Source organism: Microcaecilia unicolor, chromosome 9 (assembly GCF_901765095.1).
Source record: "Microcaecilia unicolor chromosome 9, aMicUni1.1, whole genome shotgun sequence".
In the NCBI taxonomy this organism is placed as follows: Eukaryota; Metazoa; Chordata; class Amphibia; order Gymnophiona; family Siphonopidae; genus Microcaecilia; species Microcaecilia unicolor.
This window is the reverse complement of record NC_044039.1, coordinates 145,642,118-145,663,048: the sequence shown is the minus strand read 5'-3', so window position 1 is coordinate 145,663,048 and position 20,931 is coordinate 145,642,118. Positions and strand designations below refer to the sequence as shown.

The window sequence follows — 20,931 nt, the reverse complement described above, 5'->3', positions numbered from 1 at the left end:
CTGCCACTTGTACTCGTAGTGAATTGTAGGCCAAGCCTTTTTGTAAACCATCCTGCAAAAAGTCCAGAATCAGCGAGACTGAAGCCCGTGTGGGTGTGATCGCATTTGAAACACACGACGTCTCAAACTGGCGCCAGATCCGAGCATAAGCAATGGAAGTGGACCGCTTGCGGGCCTGCAAGAGAGTGGAGAAGACTGTTAGAATAGCCCTTGTCTCTCAATTGCGCCCTCTCAAGAGCCATGCCGTAAGACCAAAGTGGCAGGGATCCTCCATGGTCACCGGTCCCTGCATCAACAGGTTCAGCACCAGAGGCAAAGGAAGAGGGGCCTCCACCAGCATCTGCATACCACAGCCGCCTGGGCCAATCCACGGCAATGAGAATCACCACTCCTCGATGTAGCCGATTTCGCAGGAGAACTCACCTTATCAAGGGCCAAGGAGGGAACACATACAGGAGGCCCAAGGGCCAGGGTTGAGCCAGCGCATCCAACCCAGCCGAGCGAGGATCTCTCGGTCTGCTGAAAAAGCACGGGACTTTGGCATTTGCGCCTGACGCCCTTAGATCTGCTACAGGCAGTCCCCATTTGGCACAAATCTGAAGAAACACTTTGTCTGCCAGTTCCCACTCCACTGGGTCGATTTGATGCCTGCTTAGAAAATCGGCTTGCACGTTGCTCTGACCTGTAATATGCACTGCAGAAAGAAGCTGCAAGTGTAGCTCGGCCCAGTGGCAAATCTGAGCAGCCTCCGCGGCCAGTGCCCTGCACTGAGTGCTGCCCTGTCGATTTATGTAGGCCACCGCTGTCGTGTTGCCCAACAGAACTCTGACAGCCAGCCCCTCCAGGGTCTTGTGAAAGGCCAGAAGAGCCTGGAATATTGCTCTCGGTTCCAAGCGATTGATGACCACCTCGTTTCCGCGGGTGTCCACAGACCCTGGGCATAGCTTCCCTGGCAATGTGCTCCCCAGCCGACCAGGCTGACATCAGTTATCACCAGGCACCAGGAGGGAAGCGCCAGCAGCATTCCTTGCCGCAGCATGCTGTCGGAGAGCCACCACTCCATACTGAGCCGGGCTGCAGGGAGCCACATTAGTCTGCGTTGATAATCCTGGGACATGGAGACCATCTGCAGTGGTCTCAAGTGCGCTCTCGCCCATGGCACTACCTCCAAAGTGGCCGTCATCGACCCCAACAGCTGGGCAAAGTCCCAAGCTCGCGGGCGAGGCATCCGCAGGAGCAGACGGACCCGATTCTGAAGCTTGCACTGCCTTTGGTCGGGTAGAAAGAAACCCTGACGCCGTGTCAAACCGGACCCCCAAATATTCTAGCAACTGAGAGGGGGGTCAGGTGACGTTTGGGTAGTTTGACGACCCAGCCAAGAGACTGCAGTACAGAGACCACTCTGGCTGTGGCCAGACGACTTTCGTCTGCCAAATCCGCTCTGATGAGCCAGTCGTTGAGGTATGGGTGAACCCTGATACCCTCTCGCCTGAGAAAAGCATCTACTACCGCTACTACCACCATTACCTTGGAAAAGGTGCGGGGAGCTGTGGCGAGGCCAAAAGGCAAGGCCCGAAACTGGAAATGCTTTCCCAAAACTGCAAACCGGAGGAACCGTTGATGTGGGGACCAAATAGGAATGTGCAAGCAAGCTTCTTTAAGGTCCAGAGACGTGAGAAACTCTCCTGGCTGTACCGCCACAATGACAGAGCGCAGGGTTTCCATGCGAAAATGCCGCACTCTTAGTGCCTCTTTGACTGACCTTAAGTAGAGGATCGGTCGGAAAGACCTGCCTTTCAGAGGCACCACAAAGTAAATGGAGTAGCGAACACAGCCGCGTTCGGCAGGAGGCACAGGGATAACCGTGCCGAGATGCAACAAGACTTGTAGAGTATCCTTTACCGCCGCCAGTGACAGCAGTACCGCATTGGGACTCACAAACACGTCTCTCACCGGGGCGCTGAATTCCAATCGGTAACCTTCTCTGATCAGGTCCAGGACCCACTGATTGGAGGTAATCTTGGTCCATTCCTTGAGAAAGACGTCCTCCTACTGCAGGAATCGAGGAATGGAACGGCGCCCCGTCATTGCGGGGGGTCGCCCTGAACCGGCCGATGCGGAACACTTGTCCGAGCAAAAGGAGTTCCTCTGCTGAAAACGGACACGTTGAGAAAACCCAACACAGCGCCCCGGGCGATACCTGCGAGCTTCACGGAAGCGAGGTATGGAAGAGGGCCACACAGAACCCTTGGAAGAAGGCCTTAGCCTATCCTTGGGTAACCGCTGGGGCTTAGGGTCCCCCAGGTCTTTAACAATTTTCTCCAGCTCCTCTCCAAACAACAAATGGCCCCGAAAGGGAAGCTTCACCAGCCTGTGCTTAGAGGCCATGTCAGTCACCCAATGCCGTAGCCATAGAAGGCCACAGACGTCTGTTTAGGCGAAGCTCTGACCAGATCATAGAGGGCATCAGCCAAAAATGACAGGGCCGACTCCATCCGCGGGGCAACCTCAGCGAGGGACTCCGCACCATCCGCGGGCTGGTACACTGCATGTTGTAACCAAGAAAGGCAGGCCCGGGCAGCATAGGAACTGCAAATAGACGCCCTTAAGGCGAGGCCCGATATTTCAAAAGACCGTTTCAATGCGGAATCAAGCCGCCGGTCCTGCATGTCTTTCAGGGCAACCCCTCCCTCTACTGGGAGGGTGGTCCTCTTTGTCACCACTGTGATCAAAGCGTCCACTTTAGGCATCCCCAAAGGGGCCAAGTGCTCCTCACTTAGAGGGTAAAGCTGACCCAAAGCCCTGGCCACTTTCAAAGGCCCATTGGGGTCAGACCATTGAGCTGAAATAAGCTCTTGGATGGAGTCAGGCACAGGAAAGGCTCAAGCAGGCTTCTTAGTACTCGCCATCCTCGGATTACCAGAGGAGGCCACTCTCCGACGGGGAATTTACCCGTCTATGTTTAGCGTCCTTCCAACACTCGGGGAAAGTAGCCAGCCCCGGGTCATCACCACCCAGGGGGAAACCAGGTAACAGTGCAGTGTAAGACAGCTGCGGCAAAGCTCTCTTCAGCAAGGCGGCTTTATGCATAAGCACAAACTCAGGGAGAAAAACTCACCCTGACCCTCCATCTCCGAATTAGTTTAACGGGAATAGGAGCTCCTCTGGTAGCCTCTAACCGAGGTGTCCCCATGCACTCAGACTCCTCCGCAACAGCGAGGGTTGAGACATGCGGCACTTCCAAAATGGTGCCCGCTGCCAGCTCCATTGAGCGGGAAGAATCATCGCTCGCCATGCTCGTATTAGCTCTAGCGTCTAAAGACCACGTCTTACAGAGCCCTGCTGCTGATCTGCGTTTACCACAACGGGAGCAGCGTTTAACTGCTTCAGCAGCCATCGTCCAACTAGATAGAAATAAGTAAAATGGCGGCTTCGCGCCAAAAACTTACCCCGTTCAGAACGGCGTCCGCGGGACCTCCCCGGAGCTGGGCACTACTTTCACCTCAAAAGACCGAGTCAAACGAGCTCTGGTCAAGCTGCACGTAGAAAATAGCCTCAGAATAGCTACGCAGAACATAAGCGTACTCCCCCAAAATTTTTTAAACGCTGTGAGGAAAGTTGGAGGCAGGGGGGATGGGTAAGGCAGGGAAAGGGCGAACCTATATGCCTTCAAGGTGGGCACCACCAGCCACAACACCCCAGCTTCAACTGGCAAAGCACAGGAGCCACCCCAGGCAGAATTTTTCCAGGAGCTGATCAAGCTACGTCCACACCTGCTGGGAGATGGAGAAATACGGAAGGCAGATGGCGCTAGCTGTCCATAGAGCACTATGGTTTTTCAGTGTTCTCTATCTCCACTTGCTGGTAGGTGGTCACAACCCATCAGTTAATGGATTCATCTGCTGCTGATAAGGAAATGGCAGATACAAATCAAGGTCAGGTATACACAAAAAGTAGCACATATGAGTCATCTTGTTGGGCAGACTGGATGGACCGTGCAGGTCTTTCTCTGCAGTCATCTACTATGATACAATTTGGTCAGCCTTCTTTTACCTCACAGGATATCTGGAATCCTCCATGGAGGTAGTTATCCAAGAAGAACTGTAAAAGTATTTTATGTCTTCAGATGTTATATATATATATATATATATATATATATATATATATATATATATATATATATATATAATTTTCTTGCTGTCTGCTCCCGAGTTTTGGTTCTTGGGGCAGGTTTTGTCTTGACATTTCCTTGTTTGTGTGTGATATTATATCAGTCTAAATCTTATATATTTTTGATCCAAAACAATTGATGATGAACTTCTTTAGGCTTCAGAAAACCCAAATCTAAGTTAAGGTTTCTTCAAGTTATTATTTTGCTGTAAGAACAGGGCTGCAGGAAGGAAGGGGGTAATGCTCATTATTTCCTGGAGTATTTAATTACCTATTTGTGAGTGAATGATGTTAGTCCCTAATTACTGTGCTGCTTCTGCATTTGAATGTTTTCATTTTTTTATCATGGAATTTATTGAAGTGATGTATATTTGAAAAGTTCTATAAATAAAAAGTAAAATAAAAAAAAAAATAAAAAATTACTATTACAATAGAACAGTGTTCTCAATATAATTTTAACCTTTGGAGAAGCTTTAGCTTAAATGGACTTATACACAGTTTGAGTAAACAAACAGTAATAAAAATGTTAATTGTGCTTGATTGTAACAGAAAGAACAGGAAAAGGAAGGAAGTGGTATCACAGGTATGAATGGATGCCCGAGAGCTGAGCGGCTGATTAAAAGCAAATTTCCCACAGTGAGATGATTCAGAACTCTCTCAGAAGTGGCTTCTTTCTGTTAATGTCCATGTCTACTTTGAAGTAGTAAAAAAAAAAAAAAAATTAGAAATTTATAGTGGAAAGTAGTACTCATTGGACCCCCCCCCCCCAAACTCTCTATAGAGTGTGTGTGTGGGGGGGTGGGGAGATGGCAGTGGAGTACTGACTGAAGACAAGATGCACATGGAGAACACAGTTCGCTGGTTTACAGAACTTAAAGCTGCTATCCAGGAGCCACATTTGTCAGATACCAATTTCAGACATCTCCCGTATTAACAGGAGCTATATGTTCTGATCTGCTCATGAACTTTTTAGGAAGTAAACAAATGTTTAGTTAGTGTTATAATTGATCCATATTTCAGTTACCTGTTATTTTTTGCTGATTAAATATTGAACAATGAACAAAAAATGTTCAAAGACAATAAATAATTGTATATTGACTGCCTGTCTGGACCGATAAAGAATCCTGGTGGTTTGTGTGTTGGGTCTGAGTGCTTTCTGGGAACTGTGAGAGCATTGGTCAGTCTGCCATATGGGGGGGGAAGGGGACACTAGACTACTAGGGTGTAGTAAAATTGGAAAGGGGGGGGGATCAGAAGGACCAATGGGAGAGAAGAAAGGTGGGATACTACCAGGCCTCTCTATTTAAACTAGTATAAAAGGCCCGTTTCGGTAGGCAATGAAACTGGCGCTAGCAAGGTAATCCCCCCCGCCCCCCCCCATCTGGTCTCAGGACCCCCTCCCCACCAACCCTCCTCTGCCCCTGCAGCCACGCATGTGCAGCAACTCTCCTCTCTCCCCTGCAGCCACCCATCTGGTCTCAGGACACCCTCCCCACCAACCCTCCTCTGCCCCTGCAGCCACGCATGTGCAGCGACTCTCCTCTCCCCCTGCAGCTACCCATGTCCAGCGACCCTCCTCTCTCCCCTGCCCCCCCTGCAGCCACCCATGTCCAACGACCCTCCTCTCCCCCTGCCCCCGCAGCGTCCCTTGTCTCCCCTGCAGCCACCCATCTGGTCTCAGGACCCCCTCCCCCCCGCCCTCTTCCCTGCCCCCCCCCCTGCAGCCACCCATGTCCAGCGACCCTCCTCTCCCCCCTCGGCGCATCACCCAAACCCCTACCCCCTCCAGCGCATCACCCAAGCCCCTACCCCCCCCCCCCCCGGGGCACATCAACCCCCTTGCCACCCGCAGCCACCAATACTAATGCTGTCCTGCCGCTGCTGCGTATCCTGTTGAGCAGCAGCGGCCGGTACAAAAAGAAAAAGCCAAAAAAAGATTTTAAACCTGAAACACGGCTCCGTAGACAGCCATCTGGCATTGGCTGTCATCTCTGCAGCCGCTCCTCCTCTCCCCTCCACTGCCCCTGCAGGAAGACCCCGGAGAAGCGCAGCGACGTCAGAGCGGAGAGGAGGAGCGGCTGCAGAGATGATAGCCAATGCCAGATGGCTGTCTACAGAGCCGTGTTTCAGGTTTAAAATCTTTTTTTGGCTTTTTTCTTTTTGTACCAGCCGCTGCTGCTCCACAGGAGAAGCAGCAGCAGCAGCCGGACAGCATTAGTATTGGCGGCTGCAGGTGGTGAGGGAGTTGATGTGCCTGAGGGGGGGGGGGGGGGTAGGGGCTTGGGTGTTGCGCTGAGGACGGGGGGGGGGGGGGGCACTGAGAGCTGATTGGTAGGCAGGGGGAGGAGTAGGGAAACATGCTCTTTTCCCTACTCCTCCCCTTGCCTGGATCACGGTTTTGCAGGGCAGGGGCACTGACAGCTGTTTCCTTGCCTTGGAATCAGCTGTCAGTGACATCACTGACGTCAGTGCATTCTAAACTGCCTAGCAGACCACCTCCGAGGGAGCCACGGTACCAGGCACATTAGAATGATGGAGGTGAGAATTATTATATAGGAGCAGTCATGTTGGGGGGGGGGGGCGGGGGAGAGAGGAAGAGGGAGATCAGGCTTGATGCATGCCCATGTGTAACTGAAAAGTTACCATTCCTGAACTAATCACTTCTCAGGCACTGATAAGAATGGTAACATTTAGTAATGAGCTAAGAATTAAGGAATGCAGCAATAAGATTTCCATCATCAATTATAGCATAGTTGCAGAATTTTCTTCAGGTTAGTGGTGCAGTAGAACCAGCATGCTCAGTTAGCTCTATCACTCCTTTTTGCATAGACCTCTTGGAGCAATTCCTGGAGCAACAGTCCTAGGATAAGTAACATGGAACTAGCTATTTTTCAGGATCCTACCACGTACTTATGATCTAGATTAGTCACTGTTGGAAACAAGTTACTAGGCTTAATGAACATTTGGTCTGACCCAGAATAGCCATGCTTGTGGTGCAAGTGGAAAACTTCCATGGAAGAAAAGATTAAATGGGCAGGAAATACTGGTGCTGAATAAAGGATGGTAGTGGGCAGCAGGGAGAGTATAAGTGATGAGAAGAAAATGAAAGAATGAAGTGAGAAAGGAAGCTGCTGTGCCAGGGAACAGAATATATTGGGGGGGGGGGGGTACCCATACTGGGTAGAGCACAGTTTCCCCAAACTGCGCCGCAGCGAACTCTAGGGTGCTGCGGCAAATCCTGACCTCACTCCTGCTTGCACTGCTACTGCGGACATCAGTGGCAGAAAAACAAAAAAAAAGCAAGTGCAGGGCTGCTGCAGCCTTCAAGCATGTGCTGTCAGCACTGCAGGTCCTCTGCTCCGGAACTGGAAGTTGATGTCAGCGAGGGCAGAGGACCAGCAGAGCCTGAAGGCTGCTGCGGTCCCCATGTTTTTTTTTTTTTTTTGTGGCCATTGGGGACAGGGAGCAGATGGCCTTCAGGATTTGCAGAGGTGTCTCCTAATTAGATTGTAAGCTCTGTCGAGCAGGGACTGTCTCTTCATGTTCAAGTGTACAGTGCTGCATGCATCTAGTAGTGCTATATAAATAAGTAGTAGAAGTAGCAGAGGTGACTAAGGAGGTTGGATGAAGTCAAAAAGTTGAAGCAGGCTTCGTTTCCCTTCACATTCAAAACAAAGCAAGCAAACCCAAGAGCTACTGCATTCAACCTGTCACTACTGGTAGAATTTTTTTAATCTCACATATATTTTTAAACATGATGGCTTGGGAAGCATACAGATGTACAAAGAGGAAGTATAATAACGGAACAACTGTTCCTAGGTAGAGTAATAATTTCTTTAAAAATCGTAATCAGTGTGTCATTTGGAGGGGCTGGTTAAAGGAACACCCTAGCACTGTTATATTTGTGCTGAGAAAAAAAATGGAGACCTGTGTGGCCGAGGGAGAGAGGGGGGCAGAGACCGGTGTGTACTGCGGTGGTGGAGCGCCGTAAAAAACTGCTTGGACACGAAGGGCACCATAAACTAAAAAAGGTTCGAAAACTGCTGGGGTAGGAAGAGGAAACAGTAGGACAACCAGTTGACAGGCAGGGAGGAAGTGGAAGAGAAGAGAGAGCAGGGTAAGTGGTGTACAGGAGAAAGAAGAGAAATGTGAGAGCTACTACTACTACTTATCACTTCTATAGCTACAAGGAATACGCAGCACTGTACACCATACATGAAAAAAACAGTCCCCGCTCAAAGAGGTCACAATCTAAATAGGACAAACACACAGACAACTAAGAGATAAGGGAATTAAAGAGAGGTGGGGATAAAATGGGGACAGGGCAAGTAAGTAGTGGTTAGGAAACAAAAGCAACGTTAAAGAAGTGGGCTTTTAGCCTGGATTTGAAAACGGCCAAAGACGGGACATACAAGCACAGGAAGTCTATTCCAGGCATGAGGTGCAGCAAGATAAAAGGAACGGAGTCTGGAATTAGCATTACAGGAGAAGGGGCCAGACGAGATTTATCCACGGAACGGAGTACCCGAGGGGGGACGTAGGGGGAGACGAGTGGAGAGGTACTGGGGAGCGGTAGAGTGAACGCGCTTATATGTCAGTAAGAGAAGTTTGAACTGAATGCGGAAACGGATAGGGAGCCAGTGAAGTGACTTGAGGAGAGGGCTAATGTGAGCATAGGTAAAAGCCAAATCCTCTGAATTCTAGGTTAAAATAACAACTAGGAAAAGAACGAGAACTGCAGCAGTAGAAGTCCACTTACGTATACAGACAATAGCCCCAAGACGCTCCCCACTCCGGCACAGCGGCAGAGAGTCTCCCAGCACCGCGTTACAGTGCCTGCACTGAAACACCACCAACTCGTCAAGCCTGACTCCTCGGCAAAACATCGAATCAAAGTTGCTATTGGTGAGAACCTCGCATCTTTTCCGCACTGGGTTACTAACCACCGTAGACCCACAACCGTCCTTCTCAATGTACCGCTTCGGTCTACCTCTGCAAAGCATCCTAGAGTCCTACTTATATTCCAACACCGCACCAAACACAAAAATGATGTGGCACAGCGTTTTCTCACCAGGCAAGCGTTAAACTCCGCCTCTTGGGCGGGGATCTCTGTAACTCAAGCGACGCGCACCGCCTTGTGGGCAGGTCTTTACGAGGAAGATATCAAATACCGTAGTTCGTTTTTGTTTTTTTAAATTTGCTAGTGCGACCCCACTTCTCATAAAAAGACAGTGGTACGCATCTTTCAATAGGTTACAGGTAATCTTAGCTACTTAAGAAAATAGAAGCGAAAATATAATTAAAGTTTAGATTTGTTTTAAGATGGTGATTTCTCTGTCTTGAAAAATGAAAGTACTTTCTTTGTAGTTGGGTGGGGCCACTGTTTGAATGACAGCACAACCGAACCCACTTTCTTTAAGAACCTCGGCTGTTAGGGGAGGCTCGTTTCCTGATTGGATGGTGTTTGACAAATCCCAAACCAAAATGGGAGGGTAGTCTACGACTTTGAATGAATTTGGCAGTTGTGGGTTAACTAACTTGGGAGCGCGGGAGGGAAAGCAGTTGTTGTGCTTTTAGATTTTTCTATAAGAAAACATTCCTTTCGTTTTTAACGATTCGGTTGGAGAAATTAATAACTATGGACGTCCTATCAGTTCAAGAGCTAGAAGTGCTCAAATACTCGGAGCTGCAGAAAGTCGCCAAAAAAGCAGGGTTGAGGGCAAATTTGAAGGTAAGTATGGAGAAGGACTTTGTGGTACCTGGTTTCTGAGGGGTGCAGAATGAATGACATAGGGAATTAGCCCGTCAGTGCGATAAGACTTTTCCATAGTAAGTTTGTTGTTATAGTCTCGGTATATTCCTTTCTCTCCTTTGGGCTTAGTTTCAGTTTAAATGGAACTGACCACTGCCTGGTCATTTGCTGTCTCCCGGAGAACAGGGTGATCGAGGTCTGTGTTTTATTTAAAGCAGGTGGGGATTTTTACTTTTGTTTCTTAGAGACTCCCTGTTTTACTTAAAGCAGGTGGGGATTTTTACTCTTGTTTCTTAGAGACTCCCTGTTTTACTTAAAGCAGGTGGGGATTTTTACTCTTGTTTCTTAGAGACTCCCATGGAAAATCAGAACTATGTTTGTGCATGTAACATAACATACTGTAATAACATAGTAGATGACGGCAGAAAAAGACCTGCACGGTCCATCCAGTCTGCCCAACAAGATAAACTCATATGTGCTACTTTTTGTGTATACCTTACCTTGATTTGTATCTGTCATTTTCAGGGCACAGACCATATAAGTCTGCTCAGCACTATCCCCACCTCCCAACCACCAGCCCCGCCTCCCACCACCGGCTCTGCCACCCAATCTCGGCTAAGCTTCTGGGGATCCATTCCCTGGGAACAGGATTCTTTTATGTTTATCCCATGCATGTTTGAATTCCGTTACCGGTTTCCTCTCCACCACCTCCCGCGGGAGGGCATTCCAAGCATCCACCACTCTCTCTGTGAAAAAATACTTTCTGACATTTTTCTTGAGTCTGCCCCCCTTCAATCTCATTTCATGTCCTCTAGATCTACCGCCTTCCCATCTCCGGAAAAGGTTTGTTTGCGGATTAATACCTTTCAGATATTTGAACGTCTGTGTCATATCACCCCTGTTTCTTCTTTCCTCTAGGGCAGTGATAGCGAACCTTTCAGAGACCGAATGCCCAAACAGCAACCCAAAATCTAATTATTTATCGCGAGGTGCCGGTACTCATGGGTGGGGTCACCCCATGACTCCACCCCTATGATAGCCACACCCCTTGCCCCAGCCATGGCGCATCTTTTTGAAGACCCATCTTTTTGAAAAAATTTACGGAAAGAACTAAAACACATAAAGTCCATACTTACTGTTCATTAATGCATCATACATCCACTTCTGAACTCTCATTCCCGTAATATCACATCACCCATACCTTTACTCACAGAAAGATATATATCATATGTCTTCATGCCTTATTATCGCCCTCTAAGCTCCCATTGTCTCCTTCCAACGTTTCAATGTTTGTGTTCCACTGTTACATTTCTTAACGACACCTCGATTGTCTTGCATAACTCTGCACAATGTAATCCATAACCAATCTGTAACAAATTGTATTTCCATCATTTAACTCATATTGTAAGCCACACTGAACCTGCAAAAAGGTGGGAAAATGTGGGATACAAATGCAATAAATAAATAAATATAAACAGACATCATTGAAAATATTATACTAGTATAGGAGAAAAAAATAACATGATTTTCTTTCATTATAAATCATTTCTGTAAGTTGTTACAGCTCCAGTATACCCAGTGCAAAATAAGACAGCAGATGTAAATTCTCAAATTGGACATATTCCAAACACTAAAATATAACATATAACGTAGTAGATGACGGCAGAAAAAGACCTGCATGGTCCATCCAGTCTGCCCAACAAGATAAACTCATATGTGCTACTTTTTGTGTATACCCTACTTTGATTTGTACCTGTGCTCTTCAGGGCACAGACCATATAAGTCTGCCCAGCACTATCCCCGCCTCCCAACCACCGGCTCTGGCACAGACTGTATAAGTGTGCCCAGCACTATCCCCGCCTCCCAACCACCAGCCCCGCCTCCCACCACCGGCTCTGGCACAGACCGTATAAGTCTGCCCAGCACTATCCCCGCCTCCCACCACCAGCTCTGGCACAGACCGTATAAGTCTGCTCAACTAGTACCGTAAAGGCGTTTGCCAACTCTGGTAGAGAAGCAAATACAAAGTGATATTATAGTCGAATAAAGTTCATATGTAAGACACATTGGGAATCGTAGAGAAGAAGAGTTCTAGTGTTCATTACGAGCTTTAGTTACATTGTGTTCCAGGGTTCAGACAATTAAGTTGGGTCGGTAGGGTATGCTTTTTTGAACAGGTTGGCCTTTAGTAATTTCCGGAAGTTGAGATGGTCGTACGTTGTACTCACAGCTTTTGGTAGTGCATTCCACAGTTGTGTGCTTATGTAAGAGAAGCTGGATGCATAAGTTGATTTGTATGGATGGATCGAAAAGACACATGCGCGGTATGACAAGGAAAATAAAATGATTTTTTCTACTTTTGTTGTCTGGTGATTTTGTTTTTTCTATCCATATTGGTCCTAGTCGCTGATTCTGCTGCTCTCTATCTGTTCTCTTAACTCCGTTTCCAGGGCTTCCTTTCCATTTATTTCTTTACTTTCCTCCTTTCTTCTTCATTTCTTGCCCTCTATCCATGTCCAGCCACCCTCCTCTCCCCTCCAGCCACAAATGTCCAGCCACTCTCCTCTCTCCCCTGCCCTCCCCTCCAGCCACCCTCCTCTCACCCCTGCCCTCCCAGCGGCAGGCCTCCCTCCCACCCAGCACCAGGCAGGCAGGCCTCCCTCCCACCCAGCACCAGGCCTCCCTCCCACCCAGGCCTGCCACCAAGCACCAGGCCTCCCACCCACCCAGCACTCCCACCCACCCAGCACCAGGTCTTTCACCCAGCACCAGGCAACAGGCCTGCCTCCCTCCCACCCAGCACCAGGCCTGCCACCAGCACCAGGCCTGCCACCCACCCAGCATTCCCACTCACCCTGCATCAGGCTTCCCACCCAGCACCAGGCACCAAGCCTGCCTCCCTCCCACCCAGTACCAGGCCATCCAGCACTCCCACCCAAGCACCAGGCCTCCTTCGCACCCAAGCACCAGGCCTGCCTCCCTCGCACCCAAGCACCAGGCCACCCATCCAGGCCTCCCTCCCACCCGGCAGCAGGCATCAGCAGCAGGCCTCCCTCCTTCCCACCCACCTGGCAGCAGGCACCAGGCCACCCACCCACCTGGCGTCAAGCATTCCTCCCTCCCTCCCACCCGGCACCAGCCCGCCCGGCCTCCATCCCTCCCTCCCTCCGAGCACGAAATTTAAAAGTCTTCCCTTGTCCGAGTTAAGGCAGCGTCAGCAGTAGCAGCGAAAAGCGTGCTGCTGGTTTGGCGCGCCTTCAGCCTTCCGTCTCTCAAACTCTGGTCCCGCCCTAACATGAAATGAGGGCGGGACCAGAGGTTGAGAGACGGAAGGCTGAAGGAGGCACGCCGAGCCAGCAGCACGCTTTTCGCTGCTACTGCTGACGCCGCCTTAACTCGGACAAGGGAAGACTTAAATTTCGTGCTTGGAGGGAGGGATGGAGGCCGGTCGGGCTGGTGCCGGGTGGGAGGGAGGGAGGGCTGGAACGGGCTGAGGCGACCGGCAGCGCGCGTGCCAACAGAGAGGGCTCTGCGTGCCCTCTCTGGCACGTGTGCCATAGGTTCGCCTTCACTGCTCTAGGGTATACATGTTCAGGTCCGCAAGTCTCTTCTCATACGTCTTGTAACGCAAATCCCATACCATTCTCGTAGCTTTTCTTTGCACCGCTTCAATTCTTTTTACATCCTTAGCAAGATATGGCCTCCAGAACTGAACACAATACTCCAGGTGGGGCTTCACCAACGATTTATACAGGGGCATTAAAACCTCTTTTCTTCTGCTGGTCACTCCCCTCTCTATAGATTAATCCAGTCTCGATTTTACTCTGTCTTGTAAACTTAACCGGGAGCCACTCAGAAAGTCTAGGCTACTGTCAGAGATGGTTATAACCATTAGGTACAGGAACATTGTTTTTGATTGGTTTGTTTGTCCCCGCCAATCTCCTGCCCCCTCCAAGTTCTTTGTTATTGATGCTATGCTTGCCAAAATGTTGGTGTGGCTGCTGCTTGTGCGGAACGTTTCTAAGGGACAGGCAGAAAGCAGCCACAGTCAAAGCAAAACAATAGATCAGAGCTTTCCAAATTGTGTGTGAGGACCCCAATTAGGACTTCAAAACCTGTGTTTGGGGTCTTAACCTGGATGGGCTTTCCATAGGTACATCATTATTTTGCACTTCAGGGAGAGGGTGGGGGTCACACAGTTATTGGGCTATGTTCATGGGGTCAGGGCACAAAAAGATTATGCCCACTGCAATAAATCCTTATACAAAAAAACATCACCTCAAAATTTTACTTGTAGGGGTAGTGTGCAATTTTCAAATTGTCAATGACTTTTTTAAATTTGTCTTATGTCAGCATCTAATATGTAGATACAAGATCATAAAAACGTTCATACTGGGTTAGACTAATGATCCATCTAGCCCAGTATTCTATTTCCAACAGTGGCCAATCCTGATCACAAGTACCTGGCAGAAACCTAAACAGTAGCAGCATTCCATGCTACCAATCCCAGGGCAAGCAGTAGTTTCCCATGTCTCAATAGTAGCTTATGGATTTTTCCTCTAGGAACTTGTCCAAACCTTTTTTAAACCCAGATATGCTAACTGCTGTTACTACATCCTCTGGCAAAGAGTTCCATAGCTTAACTATTCTTTGAGTGGAAAAAATATTTCTTCCTTTTTTGTTTTGAAAGTATTTCCATGTAACTTCATTGAGTGACCCCTGGTCTTTGTACTTTTTGAAAGAGTAAAAAAAAAAAAAAAATCGATTCACTTCTACTCATTCTATACCACTCAGGGTTTTGTAGATAATCATATCTCCCCTCAGCCTTCTCTTTTCTGAAAAACCCTAACCTCTTTAGCCTTTCATCATTTTGGTCACTCTTCTTTGAACATTTTCTAATTTCGCTATATCTATTTTGAGATACAGTGACCAGAACTGAACGCAGTACTCAAGGTGAGGTCGCACAGTGGAGCGATACAGAGGCATTATAGTATTTTTGGTCTTGTTTACCATCTCTTTCCTAATAATTCCTAGCATCCTGTTGGCTTTTTTTGGCTGCTGCCACACACTGGGTAGAAGATGTCAGTGTATTGTCTACAACACCACCTAAATTTTTTTTCTTGGGTGCTGACCCCCAAGGTGGACCCTAGCATCAGATAACTATGATTTGGATTATTCTTCCCAATGAGCATCACTCTGCATTTGTCCACCTTAAGGGTCCTATTTAATAAGCCATGCTAGTGGGATTTAGTGCACGCTAACACTAGGCACCCATATATTCCTATGGGTGTCTGTAGCATTAGCCCATGCTAATTTTTAGCAAGTGCTAGCGCACTTCAGTAAACAGGGCACTAAATTTCATCTGCCGTTTGGATGACCAGTCTTTCAGTTTCCCAAGGTCTTCCGCAATTTTTCACAGTCTGCATGTGTTTTAACAACTTTGAATAGTTTTGTGTCATTTGCAGATTTAATCACTTCACTCGTTATTCCGATTTCCAGATAATTTATAATATGATATCCTATTGTATGTTTTTATAGGATCATTCTAGGAGGGCTGATGTTTGGATGCTTGTGATGGTGCAGTTTAACTGTCAAAATCTCAGGGGTATGGCTTAAGCACCTGAAAGTTAATTGAGGTTTTACAAATCTGAAACTGTCTAGGGTGCCTAAAATTCATTCACTGGGTCCTGGTTACTGTACATAAGCCTTCATGTTCAGCTACTCGGTGTTCTCTCTGTGTATTTGATCCCTTCTATCAATCTTTTGACCAAGACTTAGGTACCCAGGGTTAGTTTCCCTCAGGCGTTACATGGTTGTATTAAGTGATGAGGGCTATGAATGCCTATCGTCCTAACCTCTAAACAACAACAACGAAGAATAAGACCGAAACGACATAACCACTGCCCAACACTATTACTGTCACCATAATACCATCATCTGAGCAACTACATAAAGCCGACACCTACACAAGACCACAATGTATTCTTCTACCACATACATACGCACTTGATTGCAAAAACACGTGTTAACAAGTACGCAAGCACACAATGCATTCTTCTACCTTGTATGTATGCACTTGATTACAAAATCATGTGCATATCTAAAGTCCGGAATTGGCAATCGTCATAACGGCAAATGTAAGCCACATTGAGCCTGCAAATGGGTGAGAAAATGTGGGATACAAATGCTACAAATAATAATAATAAGGAAAGATAAACTGGAATCAAATTCAGAACATAGCATTGCTATTGAGCTATGGCCAAATCTTAATTTATGGATCTTAAATTATTACACTTCTATTTTGGTCAGGCAGTTGTGCTCTTGAGGTCTAGCTTAAATGAAGTATTCTCTTTAGATGAGGGCACTCTGATCTCTCATTCCCTAGCCCAATCCGACCCATTGTAGTGATGGTCCTCGGCCTGGAGCAACAGACTGGAACCTGGTATGCATACTGTCTTTTTTTCCAGTAGGTGTCATCATTGAATAAAGATTGGGATGGGATTCTTCCCAACCCATTTTATACAGCATCTGTAGTCTTGGCTAGTTCAAAAAAATCCATGTCTTCTGCAAGGTAATGTAAGGCACTTGTCACCAAGCAACCAGGTCAACCTCTTGAATGTAAATTTGGGAGGGGAAACAGGCCATTTGTAGATGATATTTGTATAGAATTGTTATCTGATATAGAACTTGGAGAAATTGTATTAGTGGTTCAAGAATTGTTTGCAAACTGGCTCTTACGCAGTGAGAATACATGGGAAAACATCTCAGTTTTAGACATCTGGGTGTGGAATTCCTTAGGGCTCTCATCTCCTATTGTATTTAATATCCACATGAGCTCTTTAAACTCAGTTTTATTGGACATGGATGAGTTCCTTTACTCATGTTCTGATGACATTTTTATTCTTCAGGAAATGCACTCAAATGTTCAAGTATCTGTTTTGAGAAATTGTTCTTGTATTTCTAAGTTCCTTAATGCCAGCAGCAGATGAATCCAGAGACTTGTAGGTTATGTCCATGTACCAGCAGGTGGAGATAGAGTACACACTGAGCTGAAGTGGTATATGAGACGTTATGCTCCTGGCTCATCCAGTATTCTCTATCTCCAGCAGGTGGATGGATGTCTTCCCTTATTCTCCTGGTTTGTGACTACTGGCTCCTGTTGTGCCCTAGTTCAGTGTAACCTGGGGTGTGCGTCTGTGCGGTGCCGCCTTTCTGGAGATACCTGGTCTCCCCAGGTCCCTCTTTCTTCCTCCTTCCTTTTCTTGCTTGGCTTGCTTGCTCTCATCTCCTTCCCCAAGTTAAACCATGTTAAAAAAAAGGACAAGGGCGTCTCTGTAGACAGAGAGCAACTGAGGAGAAACTCTGTTTTCTCCTAGGAAGGGCACTATTGCTATCTGAGATCAGACCAAAACTCCTGAGCAAGGTAGGCAGCAACTGGCACTTCCCTGCTTCAGAAACCCTTTGCAGGGGGCGGGTGAGTGTAGTTTTTAGCTTTTTTTTTTTTTCTTCAGCAACGCAAACCCCCCCCCCCCCCCCCACTATTGCTGGCAAAACAGTGCTGTAGCACGAATCATGGCTGCAGAGCAGGTCAAATCCTGCTCCCACTGTGGTACACGGAGAGCAGCGTTGGGACAGTGTCAGGAGAGCTGTGTGGGAAGCCCTGTGTCGAAGGAGGCTAGTACTAGTGACCATCGATAGTTTCCCGTACAGTTTTAAAGGAGGAATTGTAGGTTAGTGATAGACAGAATAAAAATATAAAAAAGCAAACTTTGCCAACCAATCTCCATACTCTTTCCCCCTAGTTTGAAAATTTGAACTTTTGTACTACAGCATTAACAGATAGCCTCTAGCAGGCACTGCAGGACCTAGTTTAGTCTTCATCCCACCCATCCCTAGCACAATTCTTAATTTATAGTCAGTTATTGTAATTAGGATAACAAGCAAGGAGTGCTCTTACAGAGCTTTAAATACATTTCATTACCATCTAAGTAGGAAACACTAAATAAATCACACAATATACCATATAAATTAAGACATTTTTATATTAGGCTAATATCGTTAATACTTTAGCAAGTTTTAAATTATTGAAAAACTCAAAAATACTAAGTTGGAGTCAGCAACCCAGCAGCGAGAGGGGTGCTATCCAGTCTTTTGCATTGAGTATGATTGTCTCCCAATCGGTGAGCAGTTATATGTGTGTGCCCGATGCAAAGAGCTCCTAGCTCTCAGAGAACGAGTCAGTTCTCTTGAGGCTAGAGTAGCAGACTTGGTGGAGCTGAGGGAGACAGAGAGGTACATAGAGGAGACCTACAGTGATATTGTAGAGAAGCCCTACCTCCAGTCTGGTAGCCCCTGTGCATCATCCTGGTGGTAGGAAGTACTCCTGTAGCCAGGACCTGCCCACCAGGGGATGTATTATCCTCTTGCACCGAGGATATGTCTCCAAGCTCTGCCCAGGAGGGAAGGGTTAGGACAGCTGTTGTAGTTGTTGATTCGATCATTAGGCATATAGATAGCTGGGTGGCTGGTGGACGTGAGGATCGCCTGGTTACTTGCCTGCCTGGTGCGAAGGTGGCGGACCTCATGCGTCAGGTAGCTCAGGGTGTTTGGTCCCCAGAGGAGTCACAGTGGTCAATTTAATCAACTGGAGCTTCGGGTGGTTCATCTGGCTTTTTTGCACCTGGTGGTAAGCAAGTCGATCCAAGTGTTGTCTGACAAAGTGACTGCAGTGGCTTACATCAACCGTCAAGGGGGCATTTGCAGTGCAGACTTGGCACACAAAGCTCAGTTGCTCCTTCAGTGGGTGGAGTCCTCTTGTAACGGCTGTCTGCTGCGCACATTGCGGAAGCACTGAATGTACAGGCAGACTATCTCAGCACACATGTTCTAGACTCAGGAGAGTGGGAACTGGCACAGTCGGCGTTTTAGCTCATTGCATCCAAGTGGGGACCACTGGCCATGGACGTCATGGTGACTTGTATCAATGCCAAAGCCCTGCGGTTCTTCAGCAAACGGAAGGAGTTCGGATCAGAGGGCATTGATGCTCTTCTGCACCCGTGGCCTCTGGGTCTCCTGCTTTATGTGTTTCCTCCCTGGCTTATGATAGACAGCGTGCTCCATCGGATCCAGTGCCATCAGGGGTGGGCGATTCTGGTGTCTCCGGATTGGCCACATCGCTCCTGGTATGCGGACCTGATTCGCTTGCAGGTGGATGATCCAATTCTGCTGTCAGGCCTCTTCAAGGGCTGATTCAAATGGAGGAGCCCTCCTGCTTTGGGCTTGGCTATTGAGTAGGCGAAGTTGAGGAATAAAGTTTATTCTTGTTACGGTCGTCAATGTCTGTGCCCTGCTTCATCCATTAAATTTACCTGCAGTTCTAGTCAGTGACCTGTGGGGTCACTGTAGAGTGGTGGAGACCAAGCTGGTGATGTCATCAGTGCTGAGCCCTTCTTAAACTGGCCTCTGCGTGCACTCAGTGTTCTGGCAATTCCTGATTGAGCACAGGCCTGCCTGAGGCTCTTCTAGTTCCAACTGTTGTCTCCTTGTCAGGCCGTGGCCTGAAGCTTTGCTCATCTTTCACTTGCTCTGTTCCAGTATAGCCTGCTTCGAAGCCTTGAAGTCCCAAGAGCTTCTTATACTTCAGCTGAGATTCCAGTCGTCCACAGCGAGTCCTTAGTCACTGGTTGCAGTGAGTAGGCTCTGTGCTGAGTTTTGGACTGTGTGTGCTGGAATGATGTGGAGTGCTGTAGGTATTGGGGCCGTGGCCGTGTCTCGAAGTATTGCTGGACGAGAGATGGCTGTGTTTGGAGCGCAGAGGGATCTGCGTGGGCTGTTCCTGGTTCCAGTTTGCTGCGCTGTGCCTGTGTGTGTCCTTTTGCCCTGGGAGCCTTGGCTCAGGCATTGCTTGCTTAAACCTTGCTTGCCTTGGGAGCATTGGCTCGTGAATTGTGTGCATAAACCTTGTTTGCCCTGGGAGCAGTGACTCGGGCATTGTTGCTTTGTTTAAACCTGCTTGCCTTGGGAGCCTTAGCTCCAGCATTGCTTTGCTTAAACCTTGTTTCCATAGTGTCCTCTCAGATCAATCCAGAGACTTGTGGGTTATGCCCCTCCTCTAGCAGGTTAGATAGAGAGAACTCCGAAGTTTCCCTCTAGAGGGCATGTGCAGCCTTCCTAACTTCAGTATTCTCTCTATCTAGCAGGTAGAAGGAGCATACTGTGCAGCTCTGTATTCCAAGGCTCCTATCCTGTTCCCTCGGGGGTGTTGAGCTATTGGTGGGGTTTGAGGTGCGGATGCACATTTGGGATACACCTGGTGGTGCCAGGTCCCTACCCTTCTCCCCCTATCAGACGGACAAATCTCCAGTAAGGTAGTCTCCTGCCTCTTAAAAAAAAAAATGAGACTTACCTTTCATAGACGACATTGCCCTGCAAGAAGCACTGAAAATTTAAGTGCTGGAAAGTCTTCCGTTCAGTTTTACAGCGAATGTGAGCAGGGCTGACAAGGTGCTGTGAGTAAAATTTCATTTTTACTATGTCTGGTCCGTCGGAGTCTGTGAAGCGCTGTGGGGCTCGTAGGTCAGCGTCGGGAGTTTGCGAGTCTTGCTCCGCAGGGTTAGGAAAGGCCGGTTCTGAGTTAGAAGAACGCGAGTTGGGTCCCGAAGTCGCGCAGCAAAACGAGCCAGGTTTGGCGGGAAGCGTTGGTCTTGGGTTGACGTGTGCCTCCGCTAGTGCCATTTTTTCTGTTAGGCTTGATAGGCCAGTAACCGCGAATGCGACGGTCACGGAAGGCACGGTTAAGGAGGGCAGCGCGGCTGCAGGATCAGAGACGCCAGGTTTGGCGGGGTTTTCTCCCGAGTTCATTTTACTGATGCACGAGGCTTTCTTGCTGCGTTCTGAAGGAGAACGTCAGCCGGCAGCCATTTTAAGTGCTCCTGTGAGATCAGAGGCGCAGCCGGTTCAGCAGCAGGCTAAAAGGTCTCATATGAATTTTGAGCAGCCCATAGTAGATG

The 20,931-nt window shown here is 48.1% G+C and overlaps 2 protein-coding genes across 2 annotated transcripts in view; one reads left to right on the top strand and one right to left on the bottom strand.

Moving 5' to 3' along the window:
• OIP5 (Opa interacting protein 5) overlaps positions 1-9,247 on the bottom strand; it is a 37,737-nt gene extending 28,490 nt beyond the window's left edge. Inside the window, exon 1 of the mRNA XM_030215296.1 lies at positions 8,930-9,247. Within this exon, the coding sequence (XP_030071156.1) occupies positions 8,930-9,173 (244 nt within the window). The 5' untranslated portion in view covers positions 9,174-9,247. The remainder of the gene's footprint in view (positions 1-8,929) is intronic.
• A 452-nt stretch (positions 9,248-9,699) lies between these two features.
• NUSAP1 (nucleolar and spindle associated protein 1) overlaps positions 9,700-20,931 on the top strand; it is a 268,127-nt gene continuing 256,895 nt past the window's right edge. The window contains 1 exon segment of the mRNA XM_030214927.1: positions 9,700-9,901. Coding sequence (XP_030070787.1) covers positions 9,809-9,901 — 93 coding nt within the window. The 5' untranslated portion in view covers positions 9,700-9,808.